Source organism: Mauremys reevesii, linkage group 14 (assembly GCF_016161935.1).
Source record: "Mauremys reevesii isolate NIE-2019 linkage group 14, ASM1616193v1, whole genome shotgun sequence".
NCBI lineage: Eukaryota > Metazoa > Chordata > Testudines > Geoemydidae > Mauremys > Mauremys reevesii.
In genome coordinates, this window is record NC_052636.1 from 1,423,489 (window position 1) to 1,446,469 (window position 22,981).

Genomic DNA, 22,981 nt, shown 5'->3' on the forward strand with positions numbered 1-22,981 from the left:
TTTGGAAAAGAGAAGACTAAGGGGGGACATGATAGAGGTATATAAAATCATGAGTGATGTTGAGAAAGTGGATAAGGAAAAGTTATTTACTTATTCCCATAATACAAGAACTAGGGGTCACCAAATGAAATTAATAGGCAGCAGGTTTAAAACAAATAAAAGGAAGTTCTTCTTCACGCAGCGCACAGTCAACTTGTGGAACTCCTTACCTGAGGAGATTGTGATGGCTAGGACTATAACAATGTTTAAAAGGGGACTGGATAAATTCATGGTGGCTAAGTCCATAAATGGCTATTAGCCAGGATGGGTAAGAATGGTGTCCCTGGCCTCTGTTTGTCAGAGGATGGAGATGGATGGCAGGAGAGAGATCACTTGATCATTGCCTGTTAGGTTCACTCCCTCTGGGGCACCTGGCATTGGCCACTGTCGGTAGACAGATACTGGGCTAGATGGACCTTTGGTCTGACCCGGTACGGCCTTTCTTATGTTCTTACGTTATGTTCTTGCCCCCTTTTTTTGCTTCATCTCCCACCCACTAGTATAATTTTTGGACATGTGCCTTTTTGGTGCCATCAGTCATTTAAAAACTGCATCGAATGTATCCTTACTGGCTACATTAATAACTACATTAATCACTGTAGCTTTCATGCCTTTTCCTCAGTGTAAGAGGAAAATATGCTGCCTGTAGAATTCTAAATTGAGTGAATAGGTGTGTGACTCATGCCTGGCTTGTGTGACAGTCAGATGAGCTCCTCTTTCGATAGGAGAGCGAATAATGCCTCATCTCCATCTTGTCTTCAATCCTGCTTCTACCTCTGGAGGGACTTTGCTACATGCTGAAGCTCTGCACAAGGGACTGAGGACCCATCCCAGCGGGGGATGTTCTCCAGAGACTTGATTTGAAACTGCAGTTGGTGCTGTGCTTCTGGGAAACATCCCAGACAAATTGGTGTTAGCCCTGCCTAGCCTGCTGGATGGCCCATTAAGGACCATCAGCTACACAACTGACCCATGGAGAGAAGGCAGACACGCCTCGTGACTCAGCAAAGTATGCAGAGACTGGCCCATGTGACTCCAGACTCCATTTTGCTGTAATGTTCCACAGAAAGGACAAAGAGGTTCTTGCACCTGGAAAAGCCTATATAAGGCTAATGCCTCATCTCCATCTTGTCTTCAATCCTGCTTCTACCTCTGGAGGGATTTTGCTACATGCTGAAGCTCTGCACAAGGGACTGAATGACCCATCCCAGCGGGGGATGTTCTCCAGAGACTTGATTTGAACCTGCAGTTTATGCCATCACTGCTGCAAGCCTGAACTAAGAACTTTGCCATTACTGTATGTAATTGATTCCATTTAACCAATTCTACCTCTCTTCTCTACCTTTTTCCCTTTGTAAATAAACCTTTAGATTTTAGATTCTAAAGGATTGGCAACAGCGTGATTTGTGGGTAAGATCTGATGTGTATATTGACCTGGGTCTGGGGCTTGGTCCTTTGGGATCGAGAGAACCTTTTTCTTTTATTGGGGTGTTGGTTTTCATAACCATTCATCCCCAGGACGAGTGGGACTGGTGGTGATACTGGGAAACTGGGGTGTCTAAGGAAATTGCTTGTGTGACTTGTGGTTAGCCAGTGGGGTGAGACCGAAGTCCTTTTTGTCTGGCTGGTTTGGTTTGCCTTAGAGGTGGAAAAACCCCAGCCTAGGGCTATGACTGCCCTGTTTGAGCAATTGGTCCTGAATTGGCACTCTCAGTTGGGTCCCGCCAGAACCGCACCGTCACAGTGGCGTAGTCGTGCTTGGATCCACAGAACAAGGTCAATTAAGCTTTGGGTCAGAACCCCACGCTATCCAAATTCGAATTTTGGGTTTGAGAGTTTGGTTGGTTAAAGATCAGTGACCATGAGACAGAAAGCATCAGGAAAAGCAAGGAAACTGCAAGCCTTGAGAGACAGCCTGCGGTTTGAATATGAGCAAAAACTGGCAGAAATTCGAATGGAAGAGACGCAAGCCTTGGCCCAGCTGGAGAAGGAGGCTGCTGAGAGAGAAAAAGAGGCTGCTGAGAGAGAAGAAAAAGCTCGTAAGAGGCGTCTGGAGCTGCTGGCTGCCGAGGAGAAACCTCGACAGATGCAACAGGAGACTCACAAGATGCAACAAGAAACTGCCAGACTTCAGCTCCAAGTCAAAAAAGCAATGGAAGAACGGCAGAGACTGTATCCTCTTGAAAGGCCAGTTTGTAACAATGTTGGTATGTTGTATAACTCTGAACAGTTGTCTGGGGGTAACCAAATGTACCCCAACAGTGCCACCTTTTATGTCAATGCTGTTACTGTGGGTTCAGTAGAGGGTGGCCCCATAAATTGTGCCAGTGCTATGTATGGGAGTGGTAATGGAAAATTCATAGAGAGTGTAAAAGTCAATGGAAAAAGCTGTTTAGGGCAAATTATGGCTTCTAACATCACTCTTGTTAAAGCAGATCTGGTCAAAGAGGAAGATTATTTATCAAATCAGAGTGTGAGTGTTGTGATCCTCTATGAGTTTACGGTCCGTGTGCCTTTAGCCAGAATCCACCTTGAGTGGAATGGGGCTCAGCATGCAGTGATAGCTGGCGTCAGGAAGTTATGGCCTAAAGATCTTTTAATTGGAGAAAATGTTAAAGCTTTGTTCAGTCCAGGTAGCCAGTCACAGGAGAGGAATGATCTTAAACCTGTATCTATTATGAGCAATGATTTGCCTGAGGTGGGTTGCTCCAAAGGTTTGTCTGTGCCAAAAAGCTGTGTGTCTGTGAGTGGAGTTTCTGAATGTCTGTCTAATGTCCCAGAAGTGAATCTGGAGTTAGATCAAGAGCAGAAAGATCTCATTGGTGAGGAAAATGTTTCTCAGGAGCAAATTAAAGTAGATGGTCAGGTTAAAGCCCTAACTGAGGAAGGAGAGGGTAAATTTGTGATAGGTGATGGATTGGTGGCTAGTGCAGCTTGTAGAAGTGAACCTGAAATGGGTAACTGTGATTTGCTGGAAGTAGCTCAGTGTAGTGAAAAAAGCAGCAGCTTATCCATTGGGAGTGGCCATGTGCCTGGTAGGGAAAGTTTGGAGGAGCCTAGGCAGCCTTGTGAGCTGATGGCTTTGTCTAGACAGCAGTTTGGGAAGGGAGGGATAGTGGAAGAGGAGTGTCCCTGTCCCTTACCTGTGTCCTGTGTGGAGAAATGTGACAGTGAAGGAAATGTGCCTGTGTCTGTCAGGGGTATTGACTTGCCTATGGAGGAAGTTACCCCAGTCTCCAAGCAGTTGTCTGTGAACAGCCCTGTGTGCTGGGACAAGGGAAATGAGATCCCAAGCTGTGTGTCTGGGGAAGGACAATGTGTCTCCGGCTTTTCTGTGTCTGTGGAGCAGACAGAAGGTGCCTTTCAGCCTGTGATGGTTGAGGGTAATTCAGTTGTCTCGGAGTTGGTTGTAAATACAGCTAAGGCCCAGGAAGGGAATGGTCCTAAGTTTGTGTCTGCTGGGGGGAATGGCTCTGTGACTAGGTTGCATCCAGTTAGTGCCATAGCAAAATCCCAGAGACCAGACGATTCTGGTGCTTGTAGTTTGCCAGTTGCTAATGTGTGGTTGGAAAAGGGTGTAGCAACGCTGTCTGATCAGGGTGATACCCCAGCCAGGGCACAAGGAGAGCATGAAGGTGATTTAATTGTGTTACCTACTGACAGTTTGACAACTTGTAGCAAGAAGGAAAAGATTCCTGAACTTGTTCCAGGCCAGGGAAAGGAGAGTGCTTCTAACCTGTTACCTAGGAAGTCTATAAGTCTGCCTGACAGGGGATTGTGTAGAGATCTGCCTGATGGGCCAGAGGTGATTCTGGATGTAAGTGAGACCCAGCAAGAGTCTGTGGTTGCTCAGGGAAGTGTTCCTTTAGAGCAAGCCCTAGGTGAAGAGGGTGAGAGCAGAATTTCTGAGAGGGGTGAATTGCTGCTTAGAAAAGCTCAGAGGGAAAGAAATCCTCATGGTAGCCTGTGCAAGCAGTTCACTGCAACTGAAGGGTGTGAAAGTGATTTAATCAAGAAAGTTTCAGTTCCTAACAGCCAGAAATTTTCTGTTGTGAATGGATCCACTGACTTTCCTTTTGAGAGATCCAGTGTGGGCAGCTTTGAAAAGGTCTCAGATGGAGTAGGAGCTGTTAAGAAAGTTAAGCAGCCGTATAACCAGGTGGCTGTGTGTGGCCAGCGTGTTGGGAAGACAAAGGTGTTGGAACAGAAATGTCTCCATGCTGAATCTGTAAGTGAGCAGTCTGTGCTTCAGGGGCTGAGGACAGATTGGGTTACTGGTGTTTCAGAGCAGAACAGTTTTATGGCTGAACTCTTAAGGATGCAGGGGAGAGCAAGCCAGCTCTCACCCTCAGCCCCTTTGGATTTGTGTGGTATCTCTGTAAGACAAAGTCCAGCCCTAAAATCCATAGCAGCTAAGAAGTTAAAAGCTAGTGTTTGTGTTGATGCCAATTACCTGGCTGGCTGGGAGAAGAAAGACCTGCTAATAGCTGTTAGCACAGAGAGCCCACCCCATCAGCCAGTGACTTCTGTTAAGCAAGAGAAATCAGGGTTTAATCCTGCAGGACTCTCACTCATTAGCCCCCTCCCCGTATAACCTCCCCATCTCTGTGCACAGCGACCCCGGCCACCGACCCTGAGTCCTTGCTGCATCCTCCCGCCCAGAGCAGGGCCCCTTCCCAGGCACAAATGGGCACTTTGTTGATGATGTCACAGGCTGGTGGTGTAGCCTGGACAGTGTTTACACCGATAAGATGACGTGTTGGGGTGCAGCTCGCCCTTGTACATGGCTACTCACCGTTACTGGAGGAGATGAAATTGGGTGAAACACACATTCACTTGATTTATAGTTGAAATCGTAGGCAAGGATCAATACACGTAACGATTAGAGTCAGAGAAGTATAGTAAAGAGGGGCTTGCACTGTGCGGACTTACAAGCTATGGACACCATTGGAAACAAAGATCGAGGCGCAAGGGAGCCCATCAGACGGGAGGCCCTGCTTCAGTTTACACTGTCTCGGGGACCTGACAAAATGAAAAACTGGTCACTAGGAGACGTATTTTCTCCGCTTCCTTATGGTAATAGGATGGCGATATACCACATCTGCTCCTTTGCTCTGATTCTAATAATGTCAATAGCTGCCCCAAACCATACCTGGCCTTTGGGAAGTCCATAATTAAGCATCAAGCCTCAATACTCATGATTTACATCACTGATTTATTAATCATTCTAATATATGAATGCATCCAACTGCTGAGATACTTCATAGCAAACTAATTGCTAGAGCCCGCCCCAGACTTCCTTCTTTCAGAATCCTGTGGCGGATTCCACCCGCTTGTGGTTCCTCATTAGTCTCTCAAAATGAGGGTGCGAAATATCTGACCTGGGATTGTCTCCTTAGGCCTATTCAGGTAAATCCCACACCTCCCACAAAGGCTCCACCTAATACAACACCACTGGCCATCACATACAGCCCCTCTCCAGTGCATTATCAACGATCTACAAGCTATCCTGGAAAACGATCCCTCACTCTCACAGAGCTTGGGAGGCAGGCCAGGTCCTCGCTTGCAGACAACCCCCGAACCTGAAGCAAATACTCACCAGCAACTACACACCACACCACAGAAACACCAACCCAGGAACCAATCTCTGTAGCAAACCTCATTGCCTACTCTGTCCCCAGATCTACTCTAGCGACACCATCAGAGGACCCAACCACATCAGCCACACCATCAAGGGCTCATTCACCTGCACGTCTACTAATGTGATAGATGCCATCATGTGCCAGGAGTGCCCCTCTGCCATGTGCATTGGCCAAACCGGACAGTCTCTAGGTAAAAGAATAAATGGACACACATTGGACATCAGGAATGGTAACATACACAAGCCAGTAGGTGAACACTTCAATCTCCCTGGTCATTCTATAACAGATTTCAAAGTCACTGTTCTTGAACAACAAAACTTCAGAAACAGCCTTCGAAGAGAAACAGCAGAACTAAAATTCATTTTCAAATTTAACACCATTAATCTGGGCTTCAATAGGGACTGGGAGTGGCTGGCTCCTTACAGAAGCAGCTTCGCCTCTCTTGGAATTGACACCTCCTCATCTATTATTGGGAGTGGACTACATCCACCCTGATTGAATTGGCCCTGTCAACACTGGTTCTCCACTTGTGAGGTAACTCCCTCCTCCTCATGTGTCAGTATATAATGCCTGCATCTGTAACTTTCACTCCATGCACCTGAAGATGTGAGGTTGTTTTACCCACGAAAGCTTATACCCAAATAAATCTGTTAGTCTTTAAGGTGCCACCAGACTCCTTGATGTTTTTGTGGATACAAACTGACACAGCTACCCCCCGATCCTTGACAATTCTAACATAGCCTAACATAATTCTCTAACCAATTATATCCCACTACGTAATTTACTCACACCTAGCAACATGAATTTTACAGCAGATAGAAACAATTAGAGAACCAGACTGATTAACAAGGTAAAAGTGGTGACCATAAAGATAAGACAATAAAGAAAAGAGAGTTTGACAACCACAGCCATTGATAAGGGATTTATTGCCAGAGAGGATGATTTATAATAATAATACTAACTCTTCTGCCACTTTGAGCCAAGGAAGCTGGCCTTGGTATTCTACTGCTTAAAAATGAGCAGGGATTACAACCATGGAATATTCTTTGTGACGAGTATCCCACAAATTCCACTGACCTCCCTTCTTTTCTTTGCCTGGAGTAGGGTTTCCAATTTCCAAACCTGATGTGATCTCGCAGCTGGAACGAGGGGAAGAGCCGTGGGTCCCGGACCTCCAGGCCTCTGAGAAAGAAGTGCTCCCGAGAGCTGCCTGCACAGGTGAGGACTTGGTTAAACCAACTCAACAACTGTTTAGGAATGCAGGAAACATTTGGGATGCCCTACAAAGACCCTGTGAGCTCTCCAAGCTCAGGATTGTTCCCTGCAGATGTGGAATCATTATGGCAGATGTCACTCATGGCTTCCCTCCTATTCTGACTGACAACTTGCAGCAGGTCCCTCCCCGGTCTCGCTTTCCCCTGAGTGTTCTGGTGAGATGCAGACCCAGAACTGATCCCTTCCTCTCTCCTCTGGGGAAGGGTTTGGGGAAAATCAGCTCCTGAGAGGTTTGATCTCTCCCACACATATTTTGGTTTTTTCATCCCTTTTTCCATTCCTCTCTCTGAGATTTCCTTTCTTTCTGGCACAGGGAGTGACCTGTGTCTGGATTCGCTCTGTCTCCCATCAGGTGATGGGATGGTGAGTGAGAATGAGAAGGAGAAACTCCAGCAGGAAGATGCTGAGCAAGTAGAACCACGTGGAACGTTATCAGGAAGATCCAAAGGGAATGTGTCCGGGCGTTGTGCACTCCCAGAAAAAGCAAAAGCCTGTGAGACGCAGCAGATGCCAAAGGAAAACTTCAGTAGCCACTCAGACCTTATAACCCGCGACAGAATCCACTTGGAAGGGAGACGCCACACATGCCATGAGTGTGGAAAAATCTTCCCTTGGAGCTCACACCTTATCATACATCGTAGAATCCACACAGGAGAGACGCCCTACACATGCTCTGAGTGCGGGAAAAGCTTTAAGCACAGCTCTGCCCTGAGCAGACATCAGGGAATCCACACGGGTGAGAAACCTTATGGATGCTCTGAGTGCGGGAAAAGCTTCAGTCGGCGTTCAAACCTTATCACACATCAGAGAATCCACACAGGAGAGATGCCCTACACGTGCTCTGAGTGCGGGAAAAGCTTTAAGGACAACTCTGCCCTAAGCGCACATAGGAGAATCCACACGGGTGAGAAACCTTATGGATGCGCTGAGTGCGGGAAAAGCTTCAGTAAGCGTTCAAACCTTATCACACATCGTAGAACCCACACAGGAGAGATGCCCTACACATGCTCTGAGTGTGGGAAAAGCTTTAATCACAGCTCTGCCCTGAGCACACATCAGGGAATCCACACGGGTGAGAAACTTTATGGATGCTCTGAGTGCGGGAAAAGCTTCAGTCAGCGTTCAAACCTTATCACACATCGTAGAACCCACACAGGAGAGATGCCCTACACATGCTCTGAGTGTGGGAAAAGCTTTAAGCAGAGCTCTGACCTGAGCAGACATCAGGGAATCCACACAGGTGAGAAACCTTATGGATGCTCTGAGTGCGGGAAAAGCTTCAGTCGGCGCTCACACCTTATCACACATCTTAGAATCCACACAGGAGAGACGCCCTACACATGCTCTCAGTGCGGGAAAAGCTTTAAGGACAGCTCTGCCCTGAGCGCACATAGGAGAATCCACACGGGTGAGAAACCTTATGGATGCTCTCAGTGCGGGAAAAGCTTTAGTCACAGCTCTGCCCTGAGCGCACATAGGAGACTCCACACGGGTGAGAAACCTTATGGATGCGCTGAGTGCGGGAAAAGCTTCAGTCGGCGTTCAAACCTTATCACACATCAGAGAATCCACACAGGAGTGAAGCCCTACACGTGCTCTGAGTGCGGGAAAAGCTTTAAGCGCAGCTCTGCCCTGAGCGCACATAGGAGAATCCACACAGGAGTGAAGCCCTACACATGCTCTGAGTGCGGGAAAAGCTTTAGTCAGCGTTCAAACCTTATCACACATCAGAGAATCCACATTTGCTAATTCTCACCTAGTGATCTGTGCACCATCTTCACTGTGGTCTCTCAGCTCCCCCAGATGAGTTGCCTGCTTCTGCCTTTTGCAGCTCACCCTTCTTTGGGGTCAGTCCTGTGATCTTTCCTATCAACTCCTTTCCTTCTGAGTCACAGGAGTGTGTGTCCCTCCAGCCAGGAATGTTCATCAGCTCCAGGTGGGGGAGAGGTTTGATTCCCAACAAGCTACACTGAGGCAAAAACTACCTGTGCCTGACATCCACTAGGGCTGCGCATGGCGTTGGCTGCTCAAGTTAGTGATCTTGGGGTAAAAAGACAATTATAGTTGTAGAGCAGATGCAGCCCAGGTGCAGGGGTTGGCATTAGCTTTCCCCGTGACCTGACCTAAACAAACCCTGAGCATCACGGTTATACTGTTCCCCCCTTTCAGAGCAATTGTTAGTCATCAAGTTCCCCCTTTGGAAACCAATTGTTTCAGTCCCAGTTGCTCTGCTGTTGCTTCAGGTTGTGCTGCAGAGCAGATATTTTTACTACTATTTTCATTACTTAAAATATACTGAACTATAACGAAGAGCAGGAACAGGGCAGGGCTAGGGGAAAATGTCATGTCACCCTCTGTAACAGCAGAGGAAGATAGGGTAAGTCAGAGGGATTCCCTTATTCCCCATCACCATCCCAGTCCCCCTGTTGTTCAGTTGGTTAGGTCAATATTTTTTCTAAAGGGCTGGGAGGAGGATTCTCTAGTAAATGACTTGGAACTAAGCAAAATGCCCCGACATTGGGCTCCCAAAGCAGTTGTGGCCCAGGCCCTGCAGGAGGTCGCCCCTGAAGATCTCTCCTTCCTAATCAGCTGCATGTTGCCTATTATTTGGGAAATGCAATCCCTGTCTAGGCAAGGATGGGAAAATGGAAGTGACATTTCCCTTCACCTCCCCCCCAGGAGATGCTGCAAATGTGTAGAAAATGAAATCCCTGTTGAATGTGATATAGCTGCCTATTTTTAATAGAGACCTGACATTTGGTGTCTTACAGGGATTCTAAGCTGCACCTGAATTTATTCCCTAATTTAAATTTGTGGCACCAGATTAAAGACATAAAAGATCATAGTTGAGGGAGTTGTACCTCACTATCGCTACTGATCTGTTGTGCGGTTGCTGAAGAATTCTATACCAGAGAAGTGTCAAATTACTCCAAGTAACGTCAAAGGTGTGACAAGAACTCAGGTAGAAGTTGCAGGTAGTGGTGGTTGATTTTCACCCCAGAGATGGAAGCTGCGGTGACCTGTGGCCCAGGTAAACTATCTTTAGAACCTGCTCCCTAGTTAAGTGGCATTGGTCACACTCCTGAAGGATGCCATGATTAAATTGGGCACAACCATCTTTTGCCATTTGGATCCAAAGTTTCATGAAGCACAGAGAGAAACAGCTGATTGCTTCAGAGCCATTCCATGCCCACGGGTCCCAATCTGGCTGCCTTGTTGGACAAGAAGCACTTCCATGCTGGCAAATGATGGTAGCCAATGAGGGAATGTATCAGATTCCAAGTTCAGGCTGCAGGATACATGAATGCGGAGTCCAGAGTCTGTGGTTTGGTGTCTTAGTTTTGCTCTAGCGTCTGATGCATTTGTATCACTTCTCCACCTCCTGCTACTGTGAAGGATTAGAAAGTGTGAAAATAGAGCACAGGTGGTTTTTCTCATGATGCAGCCTTCCCACGTCGTGCGAGACCCTTTCCACCCACACTTCTGGGAGAAGCCCCAGGGAGAAATGAACTCACAGAAATGGAAGGCTCCTAGGTTATTGTAGAATGTGTCTTCATACAAAGCTGACTGGGTGGAAATGGGAATTAAGAGAAAACTGCCCTATGGGTTTATATGTTGTAATTGTTGAATAAGTTGGTACCAGCGACAATGATATTAAACATGAAGTTAATTAGTATCACGGAAGGGGCTGATGATGTGCTAACTTTCAGTGTTACAATATAATTCAGGTTTTCGTCTCTTTCTCTCCCTGCCCCCTCCTACTACATAGGAAATGGAGGCTAATCCTGAAATTAAACCCTCACTCCAAAGGAATTAGAGTGGGGGAACAGGTGAGAGAAATAGCCTGTGTGAGAATAGAGACCCAGGATAGACTGTAATTATTTCTATTTCAAATGGAATTGATTTTGATAAATTTTAAATCTTCTGTTAAGAGGAAAATTACTTGAGACAGGATGTGTAAAACCTTTTACCCAGTTAGAGGGTAACTGCCACAGACTTCTCCAGGTCTCTTGTTTGCAAAGCAAAGATGTCACATGAGGCAGGAGATGTCAAATCTACAATGGTGATGGATGTGTGATGGGAGCTTTTCTGGGTTGGTTGGTTGGTTGGGTTTGGTTTCTTAATTTAATATAAATTTTGCAACCAGTTATTTTTATAGAGGCCGAGACCTCTGTTCCGTTCGAGCCCAGCTGTGTAACCCTCAGGCCTGGCTCTGGAATCCTCCCCAAAACTGGCCTTGTGTTTTTCTTTCATGTTTGGTGTCTTTGGGGTTCACACATCCACACTACATGTGGTTTTCAGCAACAGATACTTTGAGAAAGTGATGTGTAACTTGTTTGTCCCTGTGTATACGAATGCACCCCTGGGGCGGTGTCTTTGTCTGGCCTGGGGGGCAGTGGAGAGTCCCGCCACTGACTGAGCTGGTCCATTGTCTGGGGCGCATATTGATAGTATGTCCTGTAGAGTCTGTGGGGAACTATTACCGTGCTTCGTTTGACAATAAACCTGGCCAGGTAAGGAACCGGAAAAAAAAAATAAAGCCGATTGGCAGCACTTCAGCAGCAGCTAAAACGTGCCGCTTCATTCTTCGGCGGTAATTCGGCGGCGGGTCCTTCGGTCCCTCTCTTCCTCTTCACCGACAGCTCAGAGGGGAAGAGAGAGACTGAGAGACCTGCCACCGAAGACCCGGACCTGCCGCCCCTTTCCATTGGCCGCCCCAAGCAGCTGCTTCCTTCGCTGGTGCCTGGAGCCCGCCCTGCATGTCCCCATCTATCAGTTACTTTGGGAACTTGTCTCTGCTCACAGGCTGCCTCCAGCCTGTCTGGCCAGCTGCTGAGCTCTGTGGGGGTGAGTCCCTTGGCATAAGTGGCACCCGGGAGAAACCCTCCTGCCAGATGCACTGGTGGTATAGTGGTGAGCAGAGCTGCCTTCCAAGCAGTTGACCCAGGTTCGATTCCTGGCCAGTGCAGGGCTGTGCCCTTTTCTTGGCCGGGAATTGGTTTAATTTCAGTCCCGTTGTATCAGTTTATCAGTGGAATGGCAGAATGAATGTCCCACATCCCAGCAGGTCATTCAACACCCAGTGGAGGAAGAAAGGGGCGGGACTATACAGTGAGCTGCTGGAGTCATCCTGGCGTTACAATGTTTGGTTTATTTTTTTAAATGTTTCCTTTACCTCCCTCTCCATTTTGGACTCAGAACCTTTAAGGGCAGAAGGGACCATCGTGATCATCTGGCTTAACCTCCTGCACCCCGTCCATAAACATATCAAGCTCAGTCTTGAAGCCATTTTGGGTTTTTGCCCCACTGCTCCCCTTGGGAGGCTGTTCCAGAACTTCACTCCTCTGGTGGTTAGAAACCTTCACCTAATTTCAAGGTTAAGCTTGTTGATGGCCAGTTTATATCCATTAGTTCATTACTAGTGGGGGCCTGTGATAGTGTGGGGAAGGGAGGGAGAAAGCCTGGAGAACTGACCGTGGGAGCCAGAGAGATTCCCTGTTCCCCGACCACCCATTTCTGGGAGGAACCAGCAGGAACTGCCCTTGGGAAGCTGCTGCTAATAACTCAGGTGTGAAAACATTCCGTTGGAATCAGATTAAAGCCTCCTCGCACCCGGTGTCATGGTCACTGACCTGGCTCATCCCTGGGATGTTCCCAGCCACAGCAATGCAGTGAGTGGAACCAAATCCCTCTCCAGAGCCCAGGCGCACACACAAATCCTGGGGCTTTTCGTTCCTGGGCTGCTGGCGCCATCGTGTGGCCATTTGGTTTCACTTCTTTCTGTTAAAACTTTTAGCTTTCTGCACATCCAAGGAATGCATCCAACGAAGTGGGTACTCATCCACGAAAGTTCATGCTCCAATATGTCTGTTAGTCTATAAGCTGCCACAGGACTCTTTGCTGCCTGCACAGAAATGTTAATTCCCTGGGAGAGATTCGGGAGCGTTTCTCTGTTTTGTGTTTGTGACATTGATATAAATGGGAACCATATAGAACATGGGTTGCAACCAAGGTCCTGTGGTGGCAACAAATCCTAAGTAAAGGGGGTCATATAAGGTGTCTAAGACCAGGTTCTGGGTTGCTGGTTATGATTATGCTGTCTGTATGTCTGTGTATCATTTTGTAGTTTAAGTATAAGTATTGGCTCTATACTGTCTGTATTTTGTATTATGCTCTGCCTCTGGGAAGTGTCCCAGACAAAGCTGATGTTAGCCCGGCATAGCTGGCTTGATGGCCCATTAAAGGGCCATCAGCTACACAATTGACTGATGGAGAGAAGGCAGACACGCCTTGTGACTCAGCAAAGTATGCAGGGACTGGCCCATGTGACTCCAGGCTCCATATTATTTTTGCTGTAAGTTTCCACCGTGAGGACAAAGGGATTCTTACACCTGGAAAAGTCTATATAAGGCGGATGCATCATCTCCATCTTGTCTTCAATCCTGCTTCTGACCTCTGCAGGGAATTTGCTACAAACTGAAGCTAGACACAAAGGACTGTTGACCCATCCCAGCGGGGGATGTTGCAGAGACTTAATCTGAACCTGCAGTTTACTCCAGCACTGCTGCAAGCCTGAACTAAGAACTTTGCCATCACTGTATGTAATTGATTCCATTTAACCAATTCTACCTCTCTTCTCTACCTTTTTCCCTTTGTAAATAAACCTTTAGATTTTAGATTCTAAAGGATTGGCAACAGCGTGATTTGTGGGTAAGATCTGATGTGTATATTGACCTGGGTCTGGGGCTTGGTCCTTTGGGATTGAGAGAACCTTTTTCTTTTATTGGGGTGTTGGTTTTCATAACCATTCATCCCCAGGACGAGTGCACTGGTGGTGATACTGGGAAACTGGAGTGTCTAAGGAAATTGCTTGTGTGACTTGTGGTTAGCCAGTGGGGTGAGACCAAAGTCCTTTTGTCTGGCTGGTTTGGTTTGCCTTAGAGGTGGAAAAACCCCAGCCTAGGGCTGTAACTGCCCTGTTTGAGCAATTGGTCCTGATTTGGCACTCTCAGTTGGGTCCCGCCAGAATCGCTCCGTCACAGTGTTGTTAAGGACTGAAATGTTCCCCGGGTTCCTCGGGCCCAACCTGCCTCACGTTCTACTGCCCATGGAGCCCCATCCCAGCCCTCAGCCCCCAGTCGATGCTGATTCCCTCAGCCCCATCTGGGCAGGGGGTGAACCCTGTCACTGCGCATTGCCTAGTTCCCCTAACTCTGAGGGACTTCAGCTGCTCCGTGTCCCCAGGGACCCTCCACACCACTCCCCTGCTTACCACGGTTCAGATATTGCAGTGGCATGAGTCTGCTTCTCAGCACCTGCCTCTCACTTTAGAGGCCCCACAGTAATAACCATTTTCAAGATGAACTTACTGCGGGTTTTATCGCAATATCTGGGTGGGGGGAACCTGTTAAAAATATTCATAAAACTCCTTTCCCAAAATTGTCCCAGGGTTCTTGATATCCTGTGTATGGCACTGAACGGCCATTGATCATGTAGCTGATTGTGGTATAAACATCTTAGGTTTCCCAGCTAGATAAGATCCCATCAATACATAAATGTCAGGGAGCCCTGCCTGAAAGCAGTGACAATCTTAGAACAGTTCATGGGCAGAATTATTACACTAAAGCAGATGTGCAAAGCATGTGCCCTGCCACTGCGCTCCCTCCCCACCAATACAGCTAATGCCATAAGGCCCTGGGGGAGAGGGGCTCCAGGCCTCCTCTTGGTGGCAGAAGTGGTTTGGGGCTTCAAGCGCTTCCACATTGTCCCCTAGTGGCTGGGGCTGGGGGGGGAAGGTGGGAAGGGATGGAAGAGGGTGGGGCCGCAGCAGAAAGGGTGGGGCTTTGGCATCACTAGCCCCTGCTTAGCCAGTAGGGTTCAGTTTAGGGCAGTGGGGCCTGCCTCCTAGGGGGGCACAGGGGGACGTTCATGGGGGCAGCTCAGGACCCAAGCCAGCCCCCATGGAGAGCAGGGAGGGAGCACCACTCTGCCCCCAGGCTCCTGGACCCGCCTTGACCCTCCTTACCCCCTCCACATCCCTCTCTGCAGCAAGCCACGGTCCCGGTCCCACTCCCAGCCCCCGTTCTCGACTGTGGCTGCCGAGGGGTCGCGGACACAGATAAGAGGGGACAGTGTGAAAAGTTTGGGGACCACTGGTTTAGGGTGATGCCCTCAAATCACGTCTATGCAGCCCATTAAAAGCTATTCCTCACCCACCTAGCCCCTCAAGCAGGCCGGACTAGGTATGTTGGGTGGCCATTTGGTTTCACTCCTTTCTGTTAGAACCTTTAGCTTTCTGTGAAGAAATGTTAATTCCCTGGGAGAGACTCGGGAGCGTTTCTCTGTTTTGTGGTGTTAAGGATTGAAATGTTCCCCGGTTCCTCGTCCCCTGTGCTGCCCTTGACTCATCCAGGAAGGAGAACAACATTTCATTGCACTCATGTGATTTGTAACCCACCACCAGCCAAAACTGCTCCGTTTGGCACAGCCGCCCCACCCTGCTGCGGAGCTGGGCGGAGCAGGGGGGTCTGTGCAAACACGGTCTGTTCCTGATGTCTTCCCCCAGCTCCTCACTAGATGTGAGGGGGGAGCTCAGGGGGGGACGAGACCCATGGACCCCCCCGTCGGACTCTATCCCCTAAGCCCCGAACCCACCAAGCTGTACTCCACCATGTGAGGGTCGTCCCAACCCCATTACTCAGCCTGCTTATTCGTGCCCATAACTATCTGTAACCTGTTTGTATGAGTGATGTACCCTCACCGTTTACTTGCCTGTACCTTGAACTGACCCATCGTATACCCCGCATTGGGGACATGACAGACTATGTATATGTATGTGCTGCCTAACACCAAAACGTTAACATCCTCCCACAATCTGTATGTAACCCCCAATGACATAATAACTGACGCATCAAACACTTTGTATCGTTTATTATAAACATTCTCTAATAAAATTTAAAAACTCCTTATTGGCCCTACCTCTGCCGGCCTTGGATTCCTCCTCCCGTCCCTTCCCTGACAGCTCCGATGAGGTGGCCGAGTGGTTATGGTGATGCTGCTCATCCATTGTGCTCTGTCCGCGTGGGTTCAAATCCCGTCCTCATCGGTGACCTTCAGTCTTCTCTCTTCCTGGACAAACAACCCTCTCCCCCCTTTGGTACAATCACAGACCAAACCATGTTGCTTCCTGCAAACAAAAACCATCCCAGGAACTCAGATCCCCCCTGCTTAAAATACAAGGTCTAAACACCAGATTTCTCAAAGAATTCGCTGGTCCTGGATTTCTTAGTTTTTATCTCCAAAGGGAACATCCTCCTCATCTCCCCCAAACACCCAGGACCTCCACAAATTATTAAAATGCCCCCGGCCTCCTCATGTCTCCTGCCTTCCGCACCCCCCATCCCGTCTCCCCTCGGTCCCATCTCGTCTCCCCCCCGTCCCGTCTCCCCCTTCTCCTCCCATCTCCCCCAGTCCTGTGTCCTGCCCCCCATCTCCACCCCGCCGGGTCCCATCTCCTCCTTCCCTCCCCATCTCCACACCCCGCCCCCGTCCCAGCTCATTCCCCCACGGTCCTTGCCCCCGGGCTGGGTCTCTGAGCTCGGTCCCCGCAGGCTCCGGCCCAGGGGCTGCCCCTCCCCCCGGGCAGGGTGGGGCTAATGACGGGCCCCGCCCCCAGCGCAGGCCCCGCAGGAGGGGGAGGGGCAGGGCTCGCGTGGGACGGACACGCTCCAGCCGGGGTGAGGGCCGAGCCTGTTCGCCCCTGCCCGGGGGCCGCGCTACCCGCGGCCGGAGCGGGGCGGGGCCGGGAGCGGCAGGAGGGGCCCGGAGCGGGGAAGGGGCGGGGCTGAGGAGAACCCCGCCCGCACCAGGGGGCAGCGCCGCCTCACAGCCCGCCGGGGCGCGCCGCGCTCCAACGGCCCTAACGGCCGCAACCGTCACCTGACTCCTCCCGGCTCCCCCTCCCCGCGCTCCAACGGCCTAACGGCCGGACCCGTCACGTGACTCCTCCCCCCCCCCGCGCCGCGCTCCAACGGCCCGAACGGCCGGCCCCGTCACGTGACTCCTCCCCGCGCAGCGCTCCAACAGCCCTAACGGCCGGACCCGTCACGTGACTCCCCGCGCCGCGCTCCAACGGCCCTAACGGCCGCAACCGTCACATGACTCCTCCCCGGCTCCCCCCTCCCCCGCGCTCCAACGGCCCTAACGGCCGGACCCGTCACGTGACTACTCTCCCCGTCGCTCGCGGGGTGCGTCACTTCCGGACCGCTGCCGGGGGTGCTCCGGGCGCGCGGTGGAGCCGGTAAGAGCCGAGCGCGGCGGGGGGAGGAGACCCCTGGGCCCGCGACCCCCCCCGCGCGGGGCCGAGCCGGAAGCTGGGGCGGGGCGGGGCGGGGCGGGCAGGGGTCCCAGTGCGGCCTCCGTAGCGATGGGGTCAGTGGGGAGGTGCTGCTCCCTCCCCTCTCTTCAAACTGCCCCCGGGCTCCTCACACCGCCCCTCCCCGTCACAGCCACAGACCCCCGCCCCCGCGCTGGGGTTTGTCTCCCGCTGCCGGGGCGGAGTCTGTGACCCGTTTCCCCCAACGCTCAGACACGGATATAAAACATCCCAACCCCCGCCCCGTTCTCCCGCCCCGCCCGGATCGACCCTGTGCCCGGGTCCCGCGGGGCGGGGCCTTGGGGGCAAACGGCGCCGCTTTCCCCCCCCCGGCTCCTCGGTCAGACCCTGGTGGGAACCGCTCAGCTCCTATCCCCGACCAGCCACTGCCCCCACCCCCGTGTGTGTGGGGGGGGAGGGGCTGTGTGTGGGTCTGAGGGGGGTGGGGGGGTTGGTTTTGTTTCTGAATTTTTTGGGGGGAGGGGTTGTTATTTTTTACTGAATTGCCTGACGTTATGTTGTGGTGGGTTTTATTCTGTGTGTTTTGTTTTCATACGTATCTATTGCAGAGCACCCTATACATGTAGGGCTGGACAGGGCCTCACGCTGTCATCTCTCTGCCCAGCTCCCCCGGCCGAGGCAGGGCCCGGTCTGTGTGGATTATCTCTGCCCGAGGTTTGTCCTGCCTGCCAGCCCCCTTGTCAGACTGTTCCCGAGCTGACCTGCCTTAGCTCTGGGGACACCCACCCGGATCTGAGTGGTGAGCAGCTCTGCAGAGAGGAGACCCCAGTGAGTGGCAGCTGGGGAAAGAGACTGAAGTGGGCAGGAGAAACCTTGACGTGCCCGAGGTCTCCCAGGCTGTCCGTGACCGAGCTAGAAATAGAGCCCAGGTCTAGGGCTGTTTTGGGCACTGAAGGTCTCTGCCACCCTGGTGTTTCAGGCGCTGGTGCAAACCCTTAGGACAGACAGAATTTACACTAGTGCGCTCTGATTGGCACTGGTGCACCATGTCCCTGTTTGAAGGCTTGCGGGGGGACGGGGACACTGACTTCTCCTGACCCAGGACACCCACCCCCGGCTGTGTGCAGGGACCACAGCTGAGCTGCCCTGCCCAGACAGCCTGTGCATCCCTGGGCAAACCACCTCTTCCTGCAGCCGAATACAGTGGGGTCTGGGGGCCTTTCCAAGCTGCGGGTGACGGGGCTCTGGAGTTACCGGGGTCTGTTCCTGGCTCTGTCCCTGACCTGCTTGGTGACCTGGGGGAAGTCACAGCCCCTCTGTGTTTTCCTCCTACCCCTTGTCTGCTTGGATTGTGATCTCTGTGGGGCAAGGACCGCACTGATTGGTAGAGATGTTAGTTAAAGCAGTTTGGTGGAGCTGTGATTGTGATATGAGAAGATCTGGGTCTGAGTCCCCCATTGTACGATGAAAGGAGAGAGGTGCATGTGTACCTGGAGCTTCCAGTCTGTCTCGTTTCTGCACTGAGCGGTGCATGTTGTCAGGAGGAAACGGGACTGTTTGCCATGGGAATGGTCAGCAGTGAGATGGGATCTGAGAGCAGTCTGTGTGCTTCACGATGGGTGAGTGAATGGAGACTGTTAACTGGAACTTCTGTGAGTAAGGATGAAGGAGTTGTATAAAGGGGTGAAGGGCTGTTCAATTGACCAAGTGTGCGGCTGTTTCTGGGGAGCAGGCCCAGTATCTGAGTGTAGAACAGGTGTCGGTAGCTCCTGTACAGCGCAGCTCACCTGAAACCACATTCTGCCTTAGCAAAGGTAAGCTCTGTCCCCTTCTGTTTGCTTCTGAAAGTTGCCTTTCCCAGGGCTTTGCTGCCTTTGTGAATTGCAGAATTAGGATTCCATTGGTGTGTACTTTTTCTGAATTTCCTGATTATTACAAGTTTGAGTTTTGCTGATCTCTCTTCTGGAGGGGCACCAGACAGCTTCGGGCAACCTTAAATCCTGCTTTCATCAAGTTTTAATAGGTGAATTTCCTAGCTTTTTGCACAGAGCAATGTTGGCAGGAGGAGTTAGCAGCGCTATAGGCAGTTGTGGGTCTCGCACAAGTTTGCAATCAGAGGCACAGGGAAGTGCAATGACTTACCCAAGGTCACCCAGCAGGCCCGTGGCAGAGCCAGGAATAGTCTGGGTCCAGTGCTCTCTCCACCTAGGTGCTGCGTGATTCTGAAGTTTTGCTCCCCTGTCCTGTGCTTTTTGTTACGGTGGAATGGGAATAATGGTCATGCTTTCAAGTGTCTCTCTCCTCCTCCTCCTGACACCATTTGCAGCTCGGCCTCCCCTTCTTTCAAGTGTTTGCCATGGGCAGTGGTAACAGAGCCAGCGAGAGAAATCTCTGACATGGTCTGTGCCCCAGCTGGGCCTTCTGCTCCTGGTCCAGCCGTGCCCCAGCTCTGCCCCTCCTCCAAACAGGCCTCCTACCCTATACACTCTGGCCTGCCCCTGCACCCCGTACACTTGTAACATGTGCCTTGAAACTATTCCTAGTTTGGATTCGGGATGATTAAATTTGCTCTCCCACACTCCAGTTTCCCCCACACTCCCCCACCTTCAGCTCCCCCGCACTCCAGTTTCCCGCACACTCCCCATCACACTCCCCCACCTTCAGCTCCCCCACACTCCAGTTTCAGTTGTTTGGTGATGTCCCGATGGTTTTCCACTGATAGTTTGGGAGGGAGCAGGGCTGGTCAGTTGAGTTTATAAAGTAGATGTTCAGTGTCAGCGCTTTGTTCCGTACATGTGACCCATACGCTGATCTCTCAGTCACTGAGTCTTGACCAGTGATGAGCTTTCTGGAGACACCTCGCAGGACCCTCCTCCAAGCGATGTGTTTGGTGTGGTGGGTTTGTCAGGTCTCAGGGGAGAGCTGCTGGCAAATCCCAAGTGACCCTTTGCCAACGGATCTCTGTGTCACTGTCTGACCCCCCTAGGCCAGGGAGAGGGTGACTTTCTGCCAATGGCCTTCAGGACGGGTGCTGAGTTCACTGCGGTGCCCCTCGTCCCCTCTCCATTTCCCTTCTCGCTGTGCTGTCTGGGACGCTGCTCCGCTTCCTGCTCCCCAGGCCACCCCGTGTCTACTCCATGTGCCAGGCTGCTGGCAGCCCCCAGGGAGAGGCCATCCAGTCCCTCAAACTGGTGCCAAACCGCTGGGCCTCAGGCCTTCTGGGGTGCAGCTCTGAGAGTCCCATTGCCCCCTGCCCCAGGGGTGCTACGGGGGCACGTCCTTCTCGGGGCATCAGGTGAAACAGCAAAGGAGCCGACTGTCGGCAAACAAGGGTAAATAAAGGAATGAAAGAGAAACGGGGAAAGCCCTGTGGACAGCTCCCATCAGGATCTGGGCCCCTCTTACTTCTGAGAGCCCTGGGAGCATCTCAGTCCCCTTCAGAGTTTAGTAGGTCCCCAGTGCTAGTTTTAACCTGCTCCCCCTTGAGCTCTGGGATCCCCACCCGCCCTCAGTGAAGGCCAGAGCCCCGAATGCTGCCAGCCCTCTCCTGGGGGCTGGAGATGCTCCACAGACTGTTCCCTCCCCAGGGTGCCCCCCCCGCAGAGTAGAGCAGGTCTCTCCTGTTAGCTCCTGCTCCAGGCCTGGCAGGGTTTGTAGGTGTGGAGGGGCTGGGCCCGTCCAGACTAGAGCAGCAGTTTAACCCCTTCTGTGCCCAGGCCCAGGGAATGGCCCCCTGTCAGCCCCATGCCTGAGGTGGTGGGGAGACCCACTGGCAGCATTGCCCTTGAGGGTGCTGCTCCCACTCCCTCCCCTCCCCCTTCACTGCCACCACAAGGCCTGTCACCTTCACGTCCTGAGGGGTGACCCCAGGAGGTGTGTTTTGTTATTCCTCTCCCTGCCCCCTGGATCCGTTCTGCCCCCTCCGTCGCTCACCTCTGTCTCAGGAGACAAGGTGGGTCATGGGGTGCGGGCGGTGCTGTGCTGCAGATCCATCACTGGAGGGGTGGCAGCCTGGACCCCCCCTTGAAGGTTGCCGGGATGCTGACGTGCCCTGGAGGAGAACTGGGGCTTGACAGAGTCCAGGGACCCTTTGTCCCACACTGTGTCCCTGTGAAGCCTGCTCTGCAGTGCTGCCAATTGCTGCTGGTGGCGTTGTGCCCATAAGTCTCTGTAATGCTGTCCCCAGTGACTCGAGAGCACGAGCACCGGCCTCCGGCAGACTGGTGAGAAGCAGGGCACAAACCCCAATTGGGTGTGAGGTCTGTATGGAGATTTCACCAACCAAGTATCCAGTGTAAACGCTTCAGGCTCTGTAACAGCATCAACATGGAATCACAGACAGTCCCCTTGGGTGATCCCATGTATCTCACCACGCAGGTGAGCCAACCTTGGTGACACATGGTCCCTTCCACCAGGGGTTCTCAACCTTGTTCTTTCTGAGTCCCCAATGTGCTATAAAAACTCCACGGCCCACGTGGGCCTCAATCCCTGGTTTTCTGCATATAAAAGCCAGGGCTGGCGTTAGGGGGCAGCAAGCAGGGCGACTGCCTGGGGCCCCCACAAAGCTACATTGCTTCGGCTTTGGCTTCAGCCCCATGCGCTGGGACTTCAGCTTTCTGCCCTGGGCCTCAGCGAGTCTAACACTAGCCGTGCTTGGCCGCCCCTCTGATAACTGTGGCCCCCCAAGGGGCCCCAAACCCCTGGTTGAGAACCACTGCCTTACCCCACGAATCACAGCAGTGTTCAGGTTACTGCCAGTCCCGAAGGACCAGTCACTTCCTTAGGTCAGTTGAATCTTAGATCTCACAAGAAAGACAACACTTGTAGCCAGTCCTGTCATAACCTGTATTAAGATTTATTTAAAAGGAAATGAGAGTTGTTTACAAAGTTAAGGCAGGTTAAAGCAGACGCAGACAAGTTACAGTCTTAAATTTCAAAAGGTAACGGAAGCTTCTATAATAAGCAAGCCCTACATATTCTTTAGGACTAACCCAGGCTAAGGAGCTGGGGATCTCTTGCTTCTGCCTAGAAACTTTGCCCCCCAGAGTCCAAGCAGCATATAGATAATCAGTTCCTTCTGTATGGGGGTTTTAATCCCCTTCCTGCCATGTGCTCTGAGCTGCAAACTCAACCAAAGGGAAGTCAAGAGCACAACATCAGTCTTTTGTCTTCGTTAACGTCCCATAATAGTAATAAAAAAAGGTAATTTGTATATCTCCAATTATTACCTATCTCCTAGAACTGGAAGGGACCTTGAAAGGTCATTGAGTCCAGCCTCCTGCCTTCACTAGCAGGACCAATTTTTGCCCCAGATCCCTAAGTGGCCCCCTCAAGGTCTATCTGGTGTTGATGGACCTTTCCTGCCAGGCAGAGTGTAATGCATTCGGTTGCCAGTCAGCACTTCACCTAGGTAAAGTCTCTCTCCTGTCTGGTGATTTACATAGTCACAGAGGCTCACAATGCAACTAGTCAGATATTAACCCTGGCAGCAACTCACAAGCATTCAGTAAAGTCTAAACACATTGTTATAATTCTAATACCTGTTTTAACAATACTAACCCAGGGGAGCCAGACTGATTCCAGCCGTGCGTTTGTCCCTGTTCAGTTAAGACTTGGGAGCTTTTGCACGAGCTAACACCTCATCTGCCAGTGTCACAGGCAGGCTGGGCAGGGATGGTGTCTCTGGCCT

General features: G+C 51.3%; 1 protein-coding gene and 1 non-coding gene across 2 annotated transcripts in view; both read left to right on the plus strand.

The window, feature by feature from the left end:
* LOC120381414 (zinc finger protein 850-like) overlaps positions 1-22,981 on the plus strand; it is a 376,174-nt gene that overhangs the window by 305,603 nt on the left and 47,590 nt on the right. Inside the window, exons 14-15 of the mRNA XM_039499601.1 lie at positions 7,528-8,028; positions 8,113-8,696. Coding sequence (XP_039355535.1) covers positions 7,528-8,028; positions 8,113-8,696 — 1,085 coding nt within the window. The remainder of the gene's footprint in view (positions 1-7,527; positions 8,029-8,112; positions 8,697-22,981) is intronic.
* On the plus strand, positions 11,854-11,925 carry TRNAG-UCC. The gene has a single exon. It is a non-coding gene; the product is annotated as a tRNA-Gly (tRNA).